This window comes from Saccostrea cucullata, unplaced genomic scaffold (assembly GCF_032062105.1).
Source record: "Saccostrea cucullata isolate Sc308-1 unplaced genomic scaffold, CSIRO_AGI_Scuc_v1 ctg3358, whole genome shotgun sequence".
NCBI lineage: Eukaryota > Metazoa > Mollusca > Bivalvia > Ostreida > Ostreidae > Saccostrea > Saccostrea cuccullata.
This window is the reverse complement of record NW_026940617.1, coordinates 55192-69926: the sequence shown is the minus strand read 5'-3', so window position 1 is coordinate 69926 and position 14735 is coordinate 55192. Positions and strand designations below refer to the sequence as shown.

Below are 14735 nucleotides of genomic sequence, written 5' to 3'. Positions count from 1 at the left end.
GTTCAACACACCATTTGGGCGATACCGTTTCAAGCGTATGCCATTTGGTATAAAGTATGCGTCCGAAGTATTCCAGAAAATCATGTCACATATGTTTGAGGACTCATTGACGACGTAAAATGCTGACAAGAATCCATCCTTAAAATGCATTCGTTTGATTTTTTTCTTTTCTCTTGTGTAACAAAAATTGTCATTTTTCTTTTCAGATGGATGAATGTAACGGTTATGATTTTTATTGAATTTTCCATTTGTCTTTCGCAGAATATGTAGTGCCTTTAATTACCTTTATATATTTCCCGATATTCCTAGATAATGTTTATAGTCTCGTATTTTAACTTTGTTTGTGCTCAGATTAAATTTACCTACGTTTTGGTTGTTATTCCAAACTTGTTCAGTTTCCTTACTTTTTAGGTCACCTGAGTAAACTCGGGTGACTTATTGCTATCAGTTTTCGTCATTTGTTAACATTTAAACATTTTCAGTTTCTCTGAAAACATTCAACCAATTTGCACCAAATATGGCAAAAAGCATCTATAGGTAAAGGGGAGCAAATTGTGAATTTTACGGTCCCTGTCCCCCTAGGGCCGGAACGGGGTGGGCAAATCCACCAACATTTACGCAATCTTTAAAAATCTTCTTCACTCCTGGACAGTAAGAAGTCAAACCGTAACATGAAAACAATAACCATAAGTCTTCTACCAAAACTGTGAAATTTCATGGCCCAAGGGTCAGGGGTTGTAGTGCTGGGGGGGGGGGGGGGGGGCTATCGGTCTCTGCCTTAAACAAAGCATGAGTTCAACCACTTTTACAAAATTTCCCAGAGAAGGAATGTCAGTTTGAATATGAGAAAGGTGGCATAGTTTTGTAGGATGCAATAAAAGCTTTTTAATTTTGATATTCTGTGTGAGTTAAAGATGTTAGTTTTACTAACAGCTAAGTCGAATAGTCTTGGGCTTTTATCGAACGATAGTCGATTATTCGCTGCAATTTTAATTTTTCCTCTCTTTCATATTCAACCATTATCAATTACAGACTGCTAACACAATTATATTTGATTATAGTGTCACTAATATACAACATATTTCTGAATCGTAAAGTTTTGTGAAGCATAGATAAATATATTTAATATATTTACACAAAAACATATTTTATTTAAATATTTACCGCACACTTAAACTAAAACATGTTTATCAAAACACTAGCATTTTTTTCCTTTTTGTTAAGTATGTTCCCATTATTGATCTATCACCTGAAGCCATTTTGACGTACAGATATTGTTAAGTCAATGACCCGTGGCTGGTAAACAACTAGAACGTACTTGGTTTTAAAACAGAGAGCTTGCGATACATTTTAATTACATGTATATGAATTTATGCAAACAATTAATACAATCTTGAAATAATTAATAATACATAAAAAATTCATTTAATTTCCCTATTGAATATTCAGCAATTTACGAGTATGTACAAAACTGTAACATTTTCTGTTTATAGGCCTACACAGTCTCGCGCTACGTAACTTCCGGTAAACAGCTTCCGGAGATAAACAAACTTTGGCTGTGTTACATCACGATTATGACTATTTGTTTCGTCTTTGGTTGTAACCATCAAGGGTTACAGAAGACATGTAAAATGTTTAGATTTCCACCGAATCAAGCATTGGCAAAGAAATGGGAGAGACTTTGCAGGTAAGGTGCATTAAATACGTAAAATTGTGTGTCAAAATCGTAAAAGGGGGGGGGGGGCACAGTTGAACGATTAATCCTCTGTTTGATGTGAATAACTTGTGTCAACGGCTTTATGTATGAATTTGATCTAATTCTAGACGCAAGGATAGATGTGTTAATCTCAATATGGACAGGATATGTAGTTGCCATTTCAAGGACGAAAAAAAGGAGAATGGTCCTACACAGTTTCCCTTGAGTTCCGGGTTTGATTTTCCTGACCCAAATAAAATTTCAAGGTAAATTTTGTGCAGTAAAAATAAATTAAAAAGGAAGTCATCTAAAATACGTGCAGTAAACACAGAAATAATTTTTCCAAGTAGAACTGTAAAATACGAGAAAGAATTAGACAACCAGGTGCAGTGTGTGAACACGGATGAAGGCAGCACATCTGATGATGCCTGTGTCCCTCCTCTTCCTCCACATGTAATTGACCACCCATACCAGCTTTCATTCCAACGGTTAAGTGAGGAGCACAAGGTTTGTTTTTTTATAGCTTTTTTGTGTAACCAGGGACCTATATACTCAATATGGTGTAACATTTTCATCATTTTTTTGTGAAAACTTCTTTCATCTATAAAACTAAATTGATTTACTTCAATAGAATTTGAAACTGCAAGTGGAAGAACTGACAAGGCAGATTCAGGCAATGTCTAGGAAAAGAGCCTTTACTTTAGAGGACATAATAGGAGATGAAAGAAAGGTAGGTCTTGCACTTAATATCACTCAAGGTTAAGAGGGTGGTTCAGGTTGTGGTCATTTTTAGATTATATTTGTCTCCTTTAGAAAATGATAGTTCTCAGTTTTTAAGTCCATTATACTAGTACATGTTCATTCTAAGTGCGACAAAGAACCCACCAACCAAAAACAATTTAATTCTTTATGCTTTTATCTACTTGCTACAAATTTTCTTTGGAACAAGATGCTTTGTGGTTTATAATTTAATTTTCAGTGTTAATAAAAATGAAAATGGATGGACTACTGGAGAGTTCCATAGATATACAGACTGCTGGACAGTTCCATAGAAATACTTCATCTACCAAGGATGTGGACAGCTAGCGATTAAATATAATATTAATTGAAATAATTTACTTAAGGAGGAAAAAAAATGTTTTTCTGCTGGACAGATTCTTTTCAGTGTCAAATTGAAATTAAATTTTTGTATTCACATGCATGTTTGTTATACTGTTAAAGTATTGAGTGAAATTTCATTTGCAACATTTCGCAGCATTACTGGCCATTGTATAATATGGTCTAAAGCAAATGCAGTGTTAAGAATATCATTATTTATGTAGATGCTGATGTATACTAGTCTAAGACCAGACATGTTTCAAGCCATTGATGAAATGATGCGCAGATTCACCATCAAGTACATCGATGGATGGACACCTTCATTTATTTCACAAAGTGATCAGCTGCTTATGACCCTCATGAAACTTACCATGAACACGCCACTCTTAGATCTTGCTGAGAGGTTCAACACAAGTGCATCCTCGGTGAACAATATTGTAACTTCACAAATCTGTGCAATGCATGAAATTTTGTATGAGGGGTTAGTAGAAAATAACATTCCAACTTTGCAAAAATGCAAAGGCTCAATGCCAACAAGTTTTGGCGATTTCAGTGCATGTCGCATTGTGCTTGATGCTACTGAAATTAGACAGGATGTTCCTGGTAATGACATGAGGCTACAAGCTAGTACCTACAGTGGGTATAAAAATTCCCACACAGTCAAGAGTGTCACTGGTGTTGCACCAAATGGTGCACTTGTATTTGCAAGTAAATTGTATCCAGGAAGTACTTCAGATGTGGCAATTGTTGAGCATTGTGGACTTCTGAATCAGCTGTCTCCTGGTGATATGATTCTTGCTGATAAAGGGTTCACAATACATAAACTCTTGCCACAAGGTGTTCATCTTAATATACCACCCTTTTTGACAGCAAAGTCACAGTACACCCCTGCCGAAGTCCAGCTCTGCAGAAAAATTGCAAGATCTAGAATTCACGTTGAACGTGCTAATGAAAGAATAAAAAATTATGAAATACTGAGGCACATCCCACACCAGCTCAGATATATTAGTACAAAAATATTTCAATTATGTTGTGTGTTGGTAAATTTCCAAGACCCTTTACTGCAAGAAATTGCTCAAAATTTTGTACCAGAAAATAACTGAAAGAGTTTGAAAGCTGTTATTTATTCAAGATTAAAATGTGAATAACTAGCAGATATTGAAGCTCATTTATTACTCTTCAAACATGGCTTGCATGCTTTATAGATTTAAGTAACATGTCCACACTTCATTTCACTTTGCACCTTTATATATAAACACAACACCTTAATATGCATTGTAGCGCACCGAGCAAGTTGACGCCAGGTTTCTTGTATTGAATATATTCAAACATACATCATATCACACATCATATACATCATCATACACATAACAAAGCAGTTCTGATATAAAATTTTGCCAACAAACAAACAGGCAAAAACATAAACACACATCGACTTTTATATTGATGCAATAGAAACTAAGCCTTATAGCCTCCTCTGCCGCCCAGGAAAAACCATAGATAAAAAATATTTTGAAAAAACTATGGAAACCTGTGTATCCGCGGCAAATGCAGAGTAAGCGAAAAAATTGAGTGGCGGATCCTCACTCACGTTTAAAACATCCAAAAAGCTTATTCTTAATTTGAATTTTTTTTTTCATATAAATTCAACTATTGTATCTAAAAAACAAATTTTAAAACACGACTTGCTCGGGAAAGCGTGCGCTAGAAAGTGAACCTTTACTAACCACCCGTATATGCAATCGAACACGTTTTCTCAATACTAACTTTTCATTGGCTGAAACCTACATAGCAATTTTACCTTAGTAACACCACACTTTTGTATTCGTTTACATGTCGTCAGGACAATTATTTTTCGCTATACTTCGTAACGCAAAAAAATGTAAATACATGATTCAAAGGATTTACAATTGCTGTAAGTGTGGTATGAATCTATGGAAATAGAAGTCTGTAAGAACGGAAATGTTCGTCTGCCAAACAGGGTCCTGGGTAATCCTTACAATAGCGCAATCTTTCGGAGTCCAAACCATAAAATCACAGGCCTGTTTCCCAGTTATGTAGAGTTGTCCCTGAACTTGGTCATAATATGGATGAGTCTCCTTCAACTTGTATGTTCTCTCTCCACAAAATTCTTGAAACTCTTTAAATGAAAAAAAATATTCACATAATGTGTTGACCAAAAACTGCATTTCAGAATAAATAATCAAGAGGATTATATGTTATTGGGAATCATTCAATTTTTATATATATATAGTGTTTACAGTAAATTATAAGTGAATCTTTTTTAAGCCGTCTTTAAAATAATGTTTAATTTTCCTCTTCTACCTCAGGTTATAATCATTGAGTTGGTAGATAGGTGGAAAAATCATTTTTCCAGAAAATTTCAACATATTTATAGATGAGATACTAGGAAAAGAGAGAAATATATTGTGTCCTCTGGAATGTAAAAAAAAAGTTTAGGTAGGGCCATTTCATGAAAGGCAGTCGGGAGAGGGCAACCAAACATTTTTTCAGAGATGGCCTAATGCAGAATCTTTTTTTAAGAACTCTGTTAAGGTTGCCTACCTAAGCAAAAATCATCAATGGTGTCGATTGCTTCAGAAATTGTTTTTTCCTTGGCTGTATATGGGCACTTGACTTCTAGTAATGTAGGCCGAATATTGCATGCTTGCATTATGTCAGTCAGGACTGGAGATTGGTAATGGAACCCGAATGAAGCTGGTCGACGTACAATTCCATCAGGGCTACACCCCAGTACGCCATTACTATGGAGCCATATGCCTATTGAAAATCAAAAATTATATATATCAGTTTGATAGCAAACATTAAAGATGGAGACTTTGTTAGTGTATTGGATAATAGTTTCCTCCTTCTTACCTGTTGGTTCTACTACTGCGTCTCCATATGTCCTGTATTTATCAACTGCAACCTTCTCGTTGCAAACACCCCAAATTATGGCATCTTTTTTGGAAAGGTTGTAGGCTTGGCAGAGGCGCTTAAACAAAGAAACTGGATATCTGTTAAATAGTGCAGGAGAAAAAAAATTCAGTAACTTTTTAATTTAAGGACAAACAAAATTTCATTAAACTGAATATTGACAAAATATTTATTTTGTAGTACACTTTACCTGTTTCTTTTTACTGCAGCCAGAACAACTCCAAAGTTAGAAGCTGTTATACGATTTTTGCGAATGGCAGACCAGAGACAGTTGTCTTTTTGTCCAACAGTCAAAGCAGCAATCTGTCAATATAAAAATACTAAATTAATAAGCATTTCAACTAGCTGAGACATTTCACACTTAATACTTGGAAAACACACTTTAAAATTTAGTACTGCTTTGCAATTTGTAATACCTGTTGAATTTGTTGATCATTTACAAGTAGTCTCTGTCGTAACCAGGTCATTGGATGCTCTGCAGCCAGGAATTCTTGATTACTCAATAAGTCGTCAATGACTGGAACGCGCACCTGAGGTACAGAGGGCTCTGGTGCCAAAATCCAATGCATGGCTTTGAAAATATAAATTTATTCATAAGTTACCTTGCAATATGTGAAGAATGAAGTATTGTCACAGTGATGTCACAGAAAATAAGTTGACATGTCAAACATAAAAAGGTGTCTTTTCCCCAATTTCATTTTAAGACTGGACTTTAACTTTCTGGTACTTTTGTTGAAATATTAAAATTTAATAAAATATTTAGGACCATTGATCACAAAGAAATAAAAACATTATAGACCATTGTGGTCAACTCAAGCAATGAAAGTTACACTGGAATGTAAAATGGTGAATATCTAACACATTTTAGTAATAAACAAAAAGAATTTAAACAAATTCTACTACAAATGTTGCAAAGACCAAAGAGATGTCTTGCTATTATTCTCCAATACATCACAAAAGTCATCAACAAATAATCAATAATTTTAAATCTGTTTTCTCTAATATTGCCTGCCTTCACTAGGAAGATTGAAGATGTATCTTTTGGATTTTAATGATTTCAATTTGGTGGGGATGATGAACTTTTTTTTTCAGATTACAACGTTTTTTTCTAATCCTTCAAATACAAATGGACAAGGATAGCATTCAATTGTGAAGTCATGAAACATTTATGATGACTTTGCTTCTGCATTTAATAAAATAGGAGGAAAAAATATTTGTTGTAGCAGATTAGAAATAATTCCCACATCTAAGGAAGTATATAGCCTACAGTCTTGAGAATTTGTTTGCTAATAAAAGCCTTGCCCTTAGGGCTCTGTTTTTTATTTGCCAACAAAATCTCTGGACTATTTGGGTATATTCTCTAACAATTCCTCTGATACAGAATTATTTCTTTTAAAAGTAATGCAACATGTGCAATAAATATACATATGAACATTAACACAAACAGAACAAGATAAAACTTGTCACATTTTAAATATTACACCTGAAAATCTTCCCGATTGTCTCAACTTTTGGTACAAGAAGTCTCTGTCATTGCCATCAACAGGTCTATCTATTGCCCTGGTGATATTTTAAATTAATGTATGTCAGACCTTTATATATGCATATAAACTTGTGTGTTAACATCTCTCTCTCTCTTCCTCTCTCTCTATTAGTATTATATACTGAAAGGAAAGAGTAAATTAATATCCCTATGAGAATTTTTATGTGTTATTTAGCATCACTATGTGTTTTGTGTTTCGCATCCAAGAAACAGCCATAATAAATGGCTATGCCTACCTGTAATTTAAAAATCTGTCAGGTGCAGGAAAAAGTTCCTCCATCGTCTTAGTCTGACGAGGTCTTGGGGTGTTTGATCCAACTTTGGCGGACATCAGTTTTACTGACGTTTTTGTACCTGTATAAAGGTGTTCCATAAATTTACAAAGTTATATCAAATCATAGCATATAATATATAATAGTGCAGCCCTGGTCTTACAAATAAATCTTAAACTTACCAGTATGCTTATATGTATATGTCAAAGTAGTGGATTTGGAAATATCAGGCATAATTACCCTACTACTTCCAGTCACGTGGTGCACTGCACACATATTGGTGTGCATGTTTTCATATAATTTCTATTTATCAGTTTATCCCTAGAGTTGGTAAAGCATACCTAAAACAGAACAGACTTGGTAAAATTACATATTAAATAAACAACATAAAGTTACCCATAGAGAAGAATGCTGGCTTTATGGTGGCATTTATCCAACCCATTCACACATTCACATGTGCTTTGCTCAACGGTGTAGTTGGAACCAAGAGTTATCTAATAAATTAAAAAAAAAAATTTAAAATTTTAAAAGCAAAGAGCTGTGTTTACATGGAAACGTGAAAATTTTAGAGAAAAAAGAATTATAGATATGTAACACAAAGCATGACATAGTCGCTTTCAATCTAGGAAATTCGGAAAGAGTTTGTTTTAGATTTATGGTATAGGCACGATAAAACATATATACTTCTGGACATGTTGTACATTATGCATTATTTAATGCTTTACACATAAAGATTTACAAAAAACAACTTTTCTTTCTTCCAAAAATCTAAAAGAAATGGGATGAACTTACAGTGACCTGGTAGCTCCGGTCTCGCATGGAGGCTTGGACAATTCCCCTTATATACTGAGCATCTTTGTCGTAAACAAATTTAAAAACGTGGTCGGACTGTACGGCAGTCTCTGACTTCCGCATAAGTTTTGTTGTCCCCGCCGTATAATTAGACCAATATAATATTGAAAACGCCATACCCAAATCGCTTATATCTTGAGTAATATGGCGTCTTCTTTGTTTATCTCCAGAAACGAAATCTCGCGAAGTCTCGCGGAGCGCTGTGTAGGCCTATTAATGTTAAAAATGATATGGTTAACAATATCAGACGAGAGTCTGTTCCTGACCTTTGACACTAGAAAACCAGCTGACGAAAAAATCCTTTCTAAAGGCGCAGAAGTTGCTGGTACAGATGGTAACTTAGAAGCTAGTATTGCCAGCAAAGGGAAGGGGTATTCATTTGTAGGCCACTAAACAAGGGGATCTTCATCGGGATAAGATTTCTCTCAGAGATTGGGTTGAAATTCGCAGTAGGGAAAATTTTCGCCCTTTTCTGGAGATAATTCTGAAGGAAATCCAATGCAAGGTTGGAGACTGTTTTTACACTTAAAATAAGATTAATTGAAACGAATTTTTCATTCATTCTCGTTGTCAAATTCGTTCACGTACAGTTCCTGCAATACGGTAACATCTTGCAGAGCATCATGAGTCTTTGTCTTTGTTTGTCTTTGTTGGGCAAAGATTCTACTAAAGACTGCTGTCAGTAGCTTCTATTTTTCCTTCGTTACTCAGTTGAAACTTCCATAACTTTGGCTCCGATTTGTGTAAGTTGCTTGGTTTCTATCATTTGCAATGAAGGTGTACGAGGTCATTTCTAATTTTTTTTGCTTTAAAAAGGAGAGACTTGGTTACATTTAATGCAAACTTTTTTCCGTTGATTATGTATTTTTCTTAATTCTGCTGTTATATATTGACCAAATACAACACCCTCATCCATCTCCTGAGCTGATTTTGGCTTTGATCGGTTTTTAGCTCACCTGAGCCGAAGGCTCAAGTGAGCTTTTCTGATCACATTTTGTCCGGCGTCCGTCTGTCTGTCTGTCCGTCTGTCTGTCTGTCTGTCCGTCTGTCTGTAAACTTTTCACATTTTCGACTTCTTCTCAAGAACCCCTGGGCCAATTTCAACCAAACTTGCCACAAAGCATCCTTGGGTGAAGGGGATTCAAGTTTGTTCAAATGAAGGGCCACGCCCTAATTCAAGGGGAGATAATTGGGAATTAATGAAAATTTGGTGGTATTCTTTAAAAATCTTCTTCTCAAGAACCACTGTGCTAGGAAAGATGAAACTTATGGGGAAACATCCTCAGGTAGTGTAGATGCAAGTTTGTTCAAATCATGACCCCTGGGGGTAGGGCGGGCCCAAAATGGCCGACCAAAGTTTTACATAGAAATATATAGAAAAATTCTTTAAAAATCTTCTTCTCAAGAATGACAAAGATATAATTCATCATATTTATATGGAAATATCCTCAGGTAGTGTAGATTCAAGTTCATTCAAATCATGACCCCCAGGGGTAGGGTGGGGCCAAAATGGCCAACCAAAGTTTTACATAGAAATATATAGGAAAATTCTTTAAAAATCTTCTTCTCAAGAATGACAAAGCCATAATTGATCATATTTATATGGAAGCATCCTCAGGTAGTGTAGATGCAAGTTTGTTCAAATCATGACCCCCGGGGGTAGGGCGGGGCCAAAATGGCGGACCAAAGTTTTACATAGAAATATATAGGAAAATTCTTTAAAAATCTTTTTCTCAAGAATAGCTAAGCCATAATTGATCATATTTATATGGAAACATTTTCAGGTTGTGTAGATGCAAGTTTGTTCAAATCATGACCCCCCGGGGGTAGGGCGGGGCCAAAATGCCGACCAAAGTTTTACATAGAAATATATAGGAAAATTCTTTAAAAATCTTCTTCTCAAGAATGACAAAGCCATAATTCATCATATTTATATGGAAACATCCTCAGGTAGTGTAGATTCAACTTTGTTCAAATCATGACCCCTGGGGGTAGGGCGGGGCCAAAATGGCCAACCAAAGTTTTACATAGAAATATATAGGAAAATTCTTTGAAAATCTTCTTCTCAAGAATGACAAAGATATAATTCATCATATTTATATGGAAATATCCTCAGGTAGTGTAAATTCAGGTTTGTTCAAATCATGACCCCCGGGGGTAGGGCGGGGCCAAAATGGCCCACCAAAGTTTTACATAGAAATGTATAGGAAAATTCTTTAAAAATCTTCTTCTCAAGAATAGCTAAGCCATAATTGATCATATTTATATGGAAGCATCCTCAGGTTGTGTAGATGCAAGTTTGTTCAAATCATGACCCCCGGGGGTAGGGCGAGGCCAAAATGGCCTACCAAAGTTTTACATAGGAAAATTCTTTAAAAATCTTCTTCTTAAGAATAGCTAAGCCATAATTAATCATATTTATAGGAAAGCATCCTCAGGTAATGTAAATGCAAGTTTTTTCAAATCATGACCCCGGGGTAGGGCGGGCCACAATGGCCGACCAAAGGTGCTCAGGTGAGCGATGTGGCCCATGGGCCTCTTGTTTAAGTAAATAATCTAGAGAGACTTAAGAGTCCACATGGCAGGTCATACCATATCTACCTACCCTCATTCCCTCCAAGCACAGTTTCTTCTTTTCAATCTCAGATAACTCCACCTCGTTCTGACTCAAGGAGTGCTTCGAATCAATAAATTAACTTTTCTTTATAAACTTCGAATTTTCCGTACTCATTGGACAACATCGCACAATGTGGGAGTTGCTAGTAGAAGGAACAAAACTTCAAAAGCCTTCAGTCCTTTGCAGACCAACTCCTAAGAGAATTGGAATTCAGGAGGAATGAGGCAAGCAGATTAAAAGATAGCTAGGTTAATTAATTTATTTTTTTGCAGGTTTAACAATTTTATGTCAAAGAATTTTGTATTTGAAAAATATTTTTTTGTTATTGGTTATAATGAAGTATCTGCAAATTTCAGTTTCTAAATTATCTGATAGAATGGAGTGTTAGAAAGACTTTATTTTTAAGACTTGCTGACACAGGAAGAGGAGCAGGGGAAAGTTTCAATTTATTCAAGTTCAGACCACTATATGCAGATAAGGGGGACAAAAATTAACAAGTGTCACTTAGTAAGTAATCTTTATAACTTGCATAAAAAAGAAAATGCATTTATGATAATGTTCCAATTATGTATAGTTTTTTTTGGGAAATTGTAGAGAAAAATCAAAATCTTAGCTATTATCATTGCAGAAATTTCTGGACAACAATGCAACAGACCCTGTTGGGTACACACAGCTTGGTTAAGTGATATACAATGCGCTTTTAAAGGAAAAACGATATCTTGTGCCTTCAAGCTGATAATCAATGGCTTTTTTGAACGACATGAGATGGTGGGAACAACAGGCTGTAAGGTCGCATATTCCGAATAAGGAAAAGCCCTGAAAGGTTTGTTTGTATTTTGGAGCACACGGCGGATGTGACCGGTCGGCAGGGGATGCTCACTCCTCCATGGCACCTGATCCCACCTCTGATGTTTCGGAGGTCCGTGTTTGCTCTGCTCTTATTTTGTATATTTATTTAATGGACGTTGAAATTGAATACTGTTCGTTATTTCCATATCCTTCTTTTTATACCAGAACTCCATATGGCCATATATATGGCAGAAGGAACACCCCTGTGTATTTTGAGGTTAAAACGTCAGTGTCATGAATTCATACTTCTGTGTGACTTTGTGTAAAACTTTCATTTCCAGTCAATATCTCAAGAATGTTGATGCTAATGCTGATGATGAAGAAAATTCTTTAATTGATGTACCAGATTTCTTACGAGTGAAATTCAACCAACAGAGTATCACTTTGAACTATGATGATTATAGGACTGAAGACATTGTGAGCACTCTAAACAGTGAACTTCTGTCTGCCAAAAATGGGTTCAAAAACGGAAGCATTTATAAATCAGAAAATGGCAGTGTTACAGCGAGACTATATAAATCAACTCAGACAATCCATGTTCAAGGGAGTGAGAGATTTGCCTGGCTACGAGAATTCATTGGACAAATTCCTCACCTGCCAATAACTGAGGTTAGTAAAATTGAAGGGATGTAACAGCCACAAAATACTTCCACCCCTAAACCTTGTAAATTGCAAGATATGGAAAGCAGACCATGTCATAACTGTAACAGTTCTCAAATTATTCAAACACTGACAAAGTATATTACTGATCTTTCTGAGGAAGTTGCGAGACTGAAAATGGAGTTGCATTCTCTTCAGAACAAAAACACTCAGTTGGGAGATGCAACTACTCAGACAACGGAACCACCTACAAAAACCAAAGCTGTTGATACGCGTGACATAAAGGATACTTTTATAGAAGGCGTGTCGAGACATACACAGTATACCCGAGTTGAGACAAGGGAATTCTCAACTTCCAAGGAAACCTTGTCACCCCAGAAAGAGCAGAAAACCTCCAACAGACCGGAAAAGAACCGTACCCTGCCGACGAACGTTCCATCTGGAAAATCTGTTCTTGTAAAAGGTAGCTCAATCTTACAGCGAATACGTACCCGTGGATTACTAAAAAATGTTGCAGTCCGTACAAACAGAGGGGCTCGGCTGTCCGATATTAGACGGATCCTTCAGGGAATTGACCTAACACAATTCCAGTCAATCATAATCCTTGCCGGTGGACATGATGCTTCCAGCAACCGAGATATTGAGACAAGTGAATGTGATCTCACCGAAATTGTGCTTGATATCCAAAGGAGATCGCCATGCACCGAAATTTATATCTCAGAGAGACCACCACGAAGAGATACAAGTGTTTCTCAAATAAATGAAATCATCAAATTTGTTTGTGAGAAATACAGTGTGAATTTTATCTCGCTCCGAAATATGTGCCAATCTTCGGATCTGTTCTGGAAGGATGGGATCCATCTATCCGACAAGGGAACATCAACACTCCTGAAAGCCTACGATTCTTACGTCCGGATTATCAAAACGCGTCGTTTAAATGATACACAAAATATGCCTGGAAATATGAATGTGTGTTTCTACTGTTGTGAAACTGGCCATTCCTCTCAGAATTGTCGACACGGATTTAAGATTGTCTGCTGGAACTGCCACTCCCCGGGCCACAAAGCAAAACACTGTTCATATTAGGAATTCGCTAAAGAAGAAAATGCCGAACATTCTACCCTCTTAAATTTAAACCCATTTAGTGTTTTAAACAATCTCTGTGCTGAATGTGGTGAAATATCATTACAAACACCTCATCAACTCTTATTGACCATATTTATACGACCCTACCAGAAAACATATGTGAATCTGCAGTACCGTCAATTGCAATATCTGACCACTATTCTGTTTGTTTTACGAGAAAATTAAATAATAACACCAACAAATTCAAACACACGGAAAAAACATACAGAGACTTTTAAACGATTTAATGAACATAATTTTCTTGCAGACTTAAAGGAGGTTAATTTCCATTCATTGGAATTATTCTCTGACCCTAATGAAGCACTTAATAAATTTTATTCACTTTTTAATGAGGTATTAGATAAACACGCAAAAGTAAAATTAAAAAGAGTAAAGCATGACAAAAGACTTAAATGGTTAACTCAAGAAATTCTGCAAGCTCAGCACATGCGTGATACCCTCCATAAAAATAAAGAATTTGAAAATTTCAAAATATGGCGCAATAAAGTCACATCACTAATTGAAAACGCCAAGATTAGTTATTACAAAACAGCTATAGAACAAAACAAAAAACCAAAACAAATGTGGGATGTACTTAACAATTTAGCCTATAAATCTAATAATTATATTCCAGCTGTACTTGGTAAAAATAATTATATCTTAGAGGACACACAAGAAATAGTAGAAATGTTTAATTCTCATTTTTCAAATATTATTTATAGGGGAACGTACTTATTTTATTCGTACAAGTAGAGCTTTTCAAAAAAGCTTACCATTCAACAATTTTAAACTGTAAACAGATCTATACAAAATTTCTTGATTTTGTATTTCTAAATTAGCTTTTTACGGGTATAAGTCCTACCACGGTTGTCGCTCGGTCATGTCCGAGAGCATTCTCTCACCAGAGGACGCTACGCAAGCTTCACTTACACCTCTGTCAACGCCTGTTGTACAAGATTCTTGTACAAATTTTAAACAATGAATAAAATGCATCAATAATTGTTTTGATTCTTTTATTTATTTATAAAAAGGATAAAGTATCTTTCAATTAAGTTGTAAAATTTGTTTAAACATTTTTTTTCTCCGAAGTTTTTTTAGAACTATTTTGCGGAGGTAAAAATTAAATAAGGTCACATGATAACAAAA

The 14735-nt window shown here is 35.5% G+C and overlaps 3 protein-coding genes across 4 annotated transcripts; 2 read left to right on the top strand and 1 right to left on the bottom strand.

Annotated features, from left to right (window-relative positions):
- The first annotated feature begins 1515 nt into the window (after positions 1-1515).
- On the top strand, positions 1516-2856 carry LOC134255719 (uncharacterized). Of its 2 annotated transcripts, XM_062738232.1 has the most exons (5): positions 1516-1687; positions 1825-1962; positions 2047-2203; positions 2328-2426; positions 2676-2856. In XM_062738232.1, exons 1-5 carry the CDS (start codon positions 1575-1577, stop codon positions 2679-2681), a joined length of 513 nt encoding a protein of 170 aa, XP_062594216.1. In that variant the 5' UTR covers positions 1516-1574; the 3' UTR covers positions 2682-2856. The 2 variants fall into 2 exon arrangements, with proteins under 2 accessions (XP_062594216.1, XP_062594215.1); XM_062738231.1 differs by having other exon boundaries at positions 2328-2855.
- Positions 2857-3005: 149 nt separating this feature from the next.
- Positions 3006-4011, top strand: LOC134255718 (uncharacterized). Its single transcript, XM_062738230.1, has one exon. It carries the CDS (start codon positions 3019-3021, stop codon positions 3895-3897), a length of 879 nt encoding a protein of 292 aa, XP_062594214.1. The 5' UTR covers positions 3006-3018; the 3' UTR covers positions 3898-4011.
- A 687-nt stretch (positions 4012-4698) lies between these two features.
- LOC134255712 (uncharacterized) lies at positions 4699-8607 on the bottom strand. The gene is made up of 8 exons (XM_062738226.1): positions 8339-8607; positions 7943-8040; positions 7511-7628; positions 6148-6302; positions 5922-6034; positions 5672-5811; positions 5360-5575; positions 4699-4934 (listed from the first exon to the last, which is right to left on the bottom strand). The coding sequence occupies exons 4-8, from the start codon at positions 6298-6300 to the stop codon at positions 4699-4701; spliced, it is 858 nt and encodes a 285-aa protein (XP_062594210.1). The 5' UTR covers positions 6301-6302; positions 7511-7628; positions 7943-8040; positions 8339-8607.
- Positions 8608-14735: the final 6128 nt, after the last annotated feature.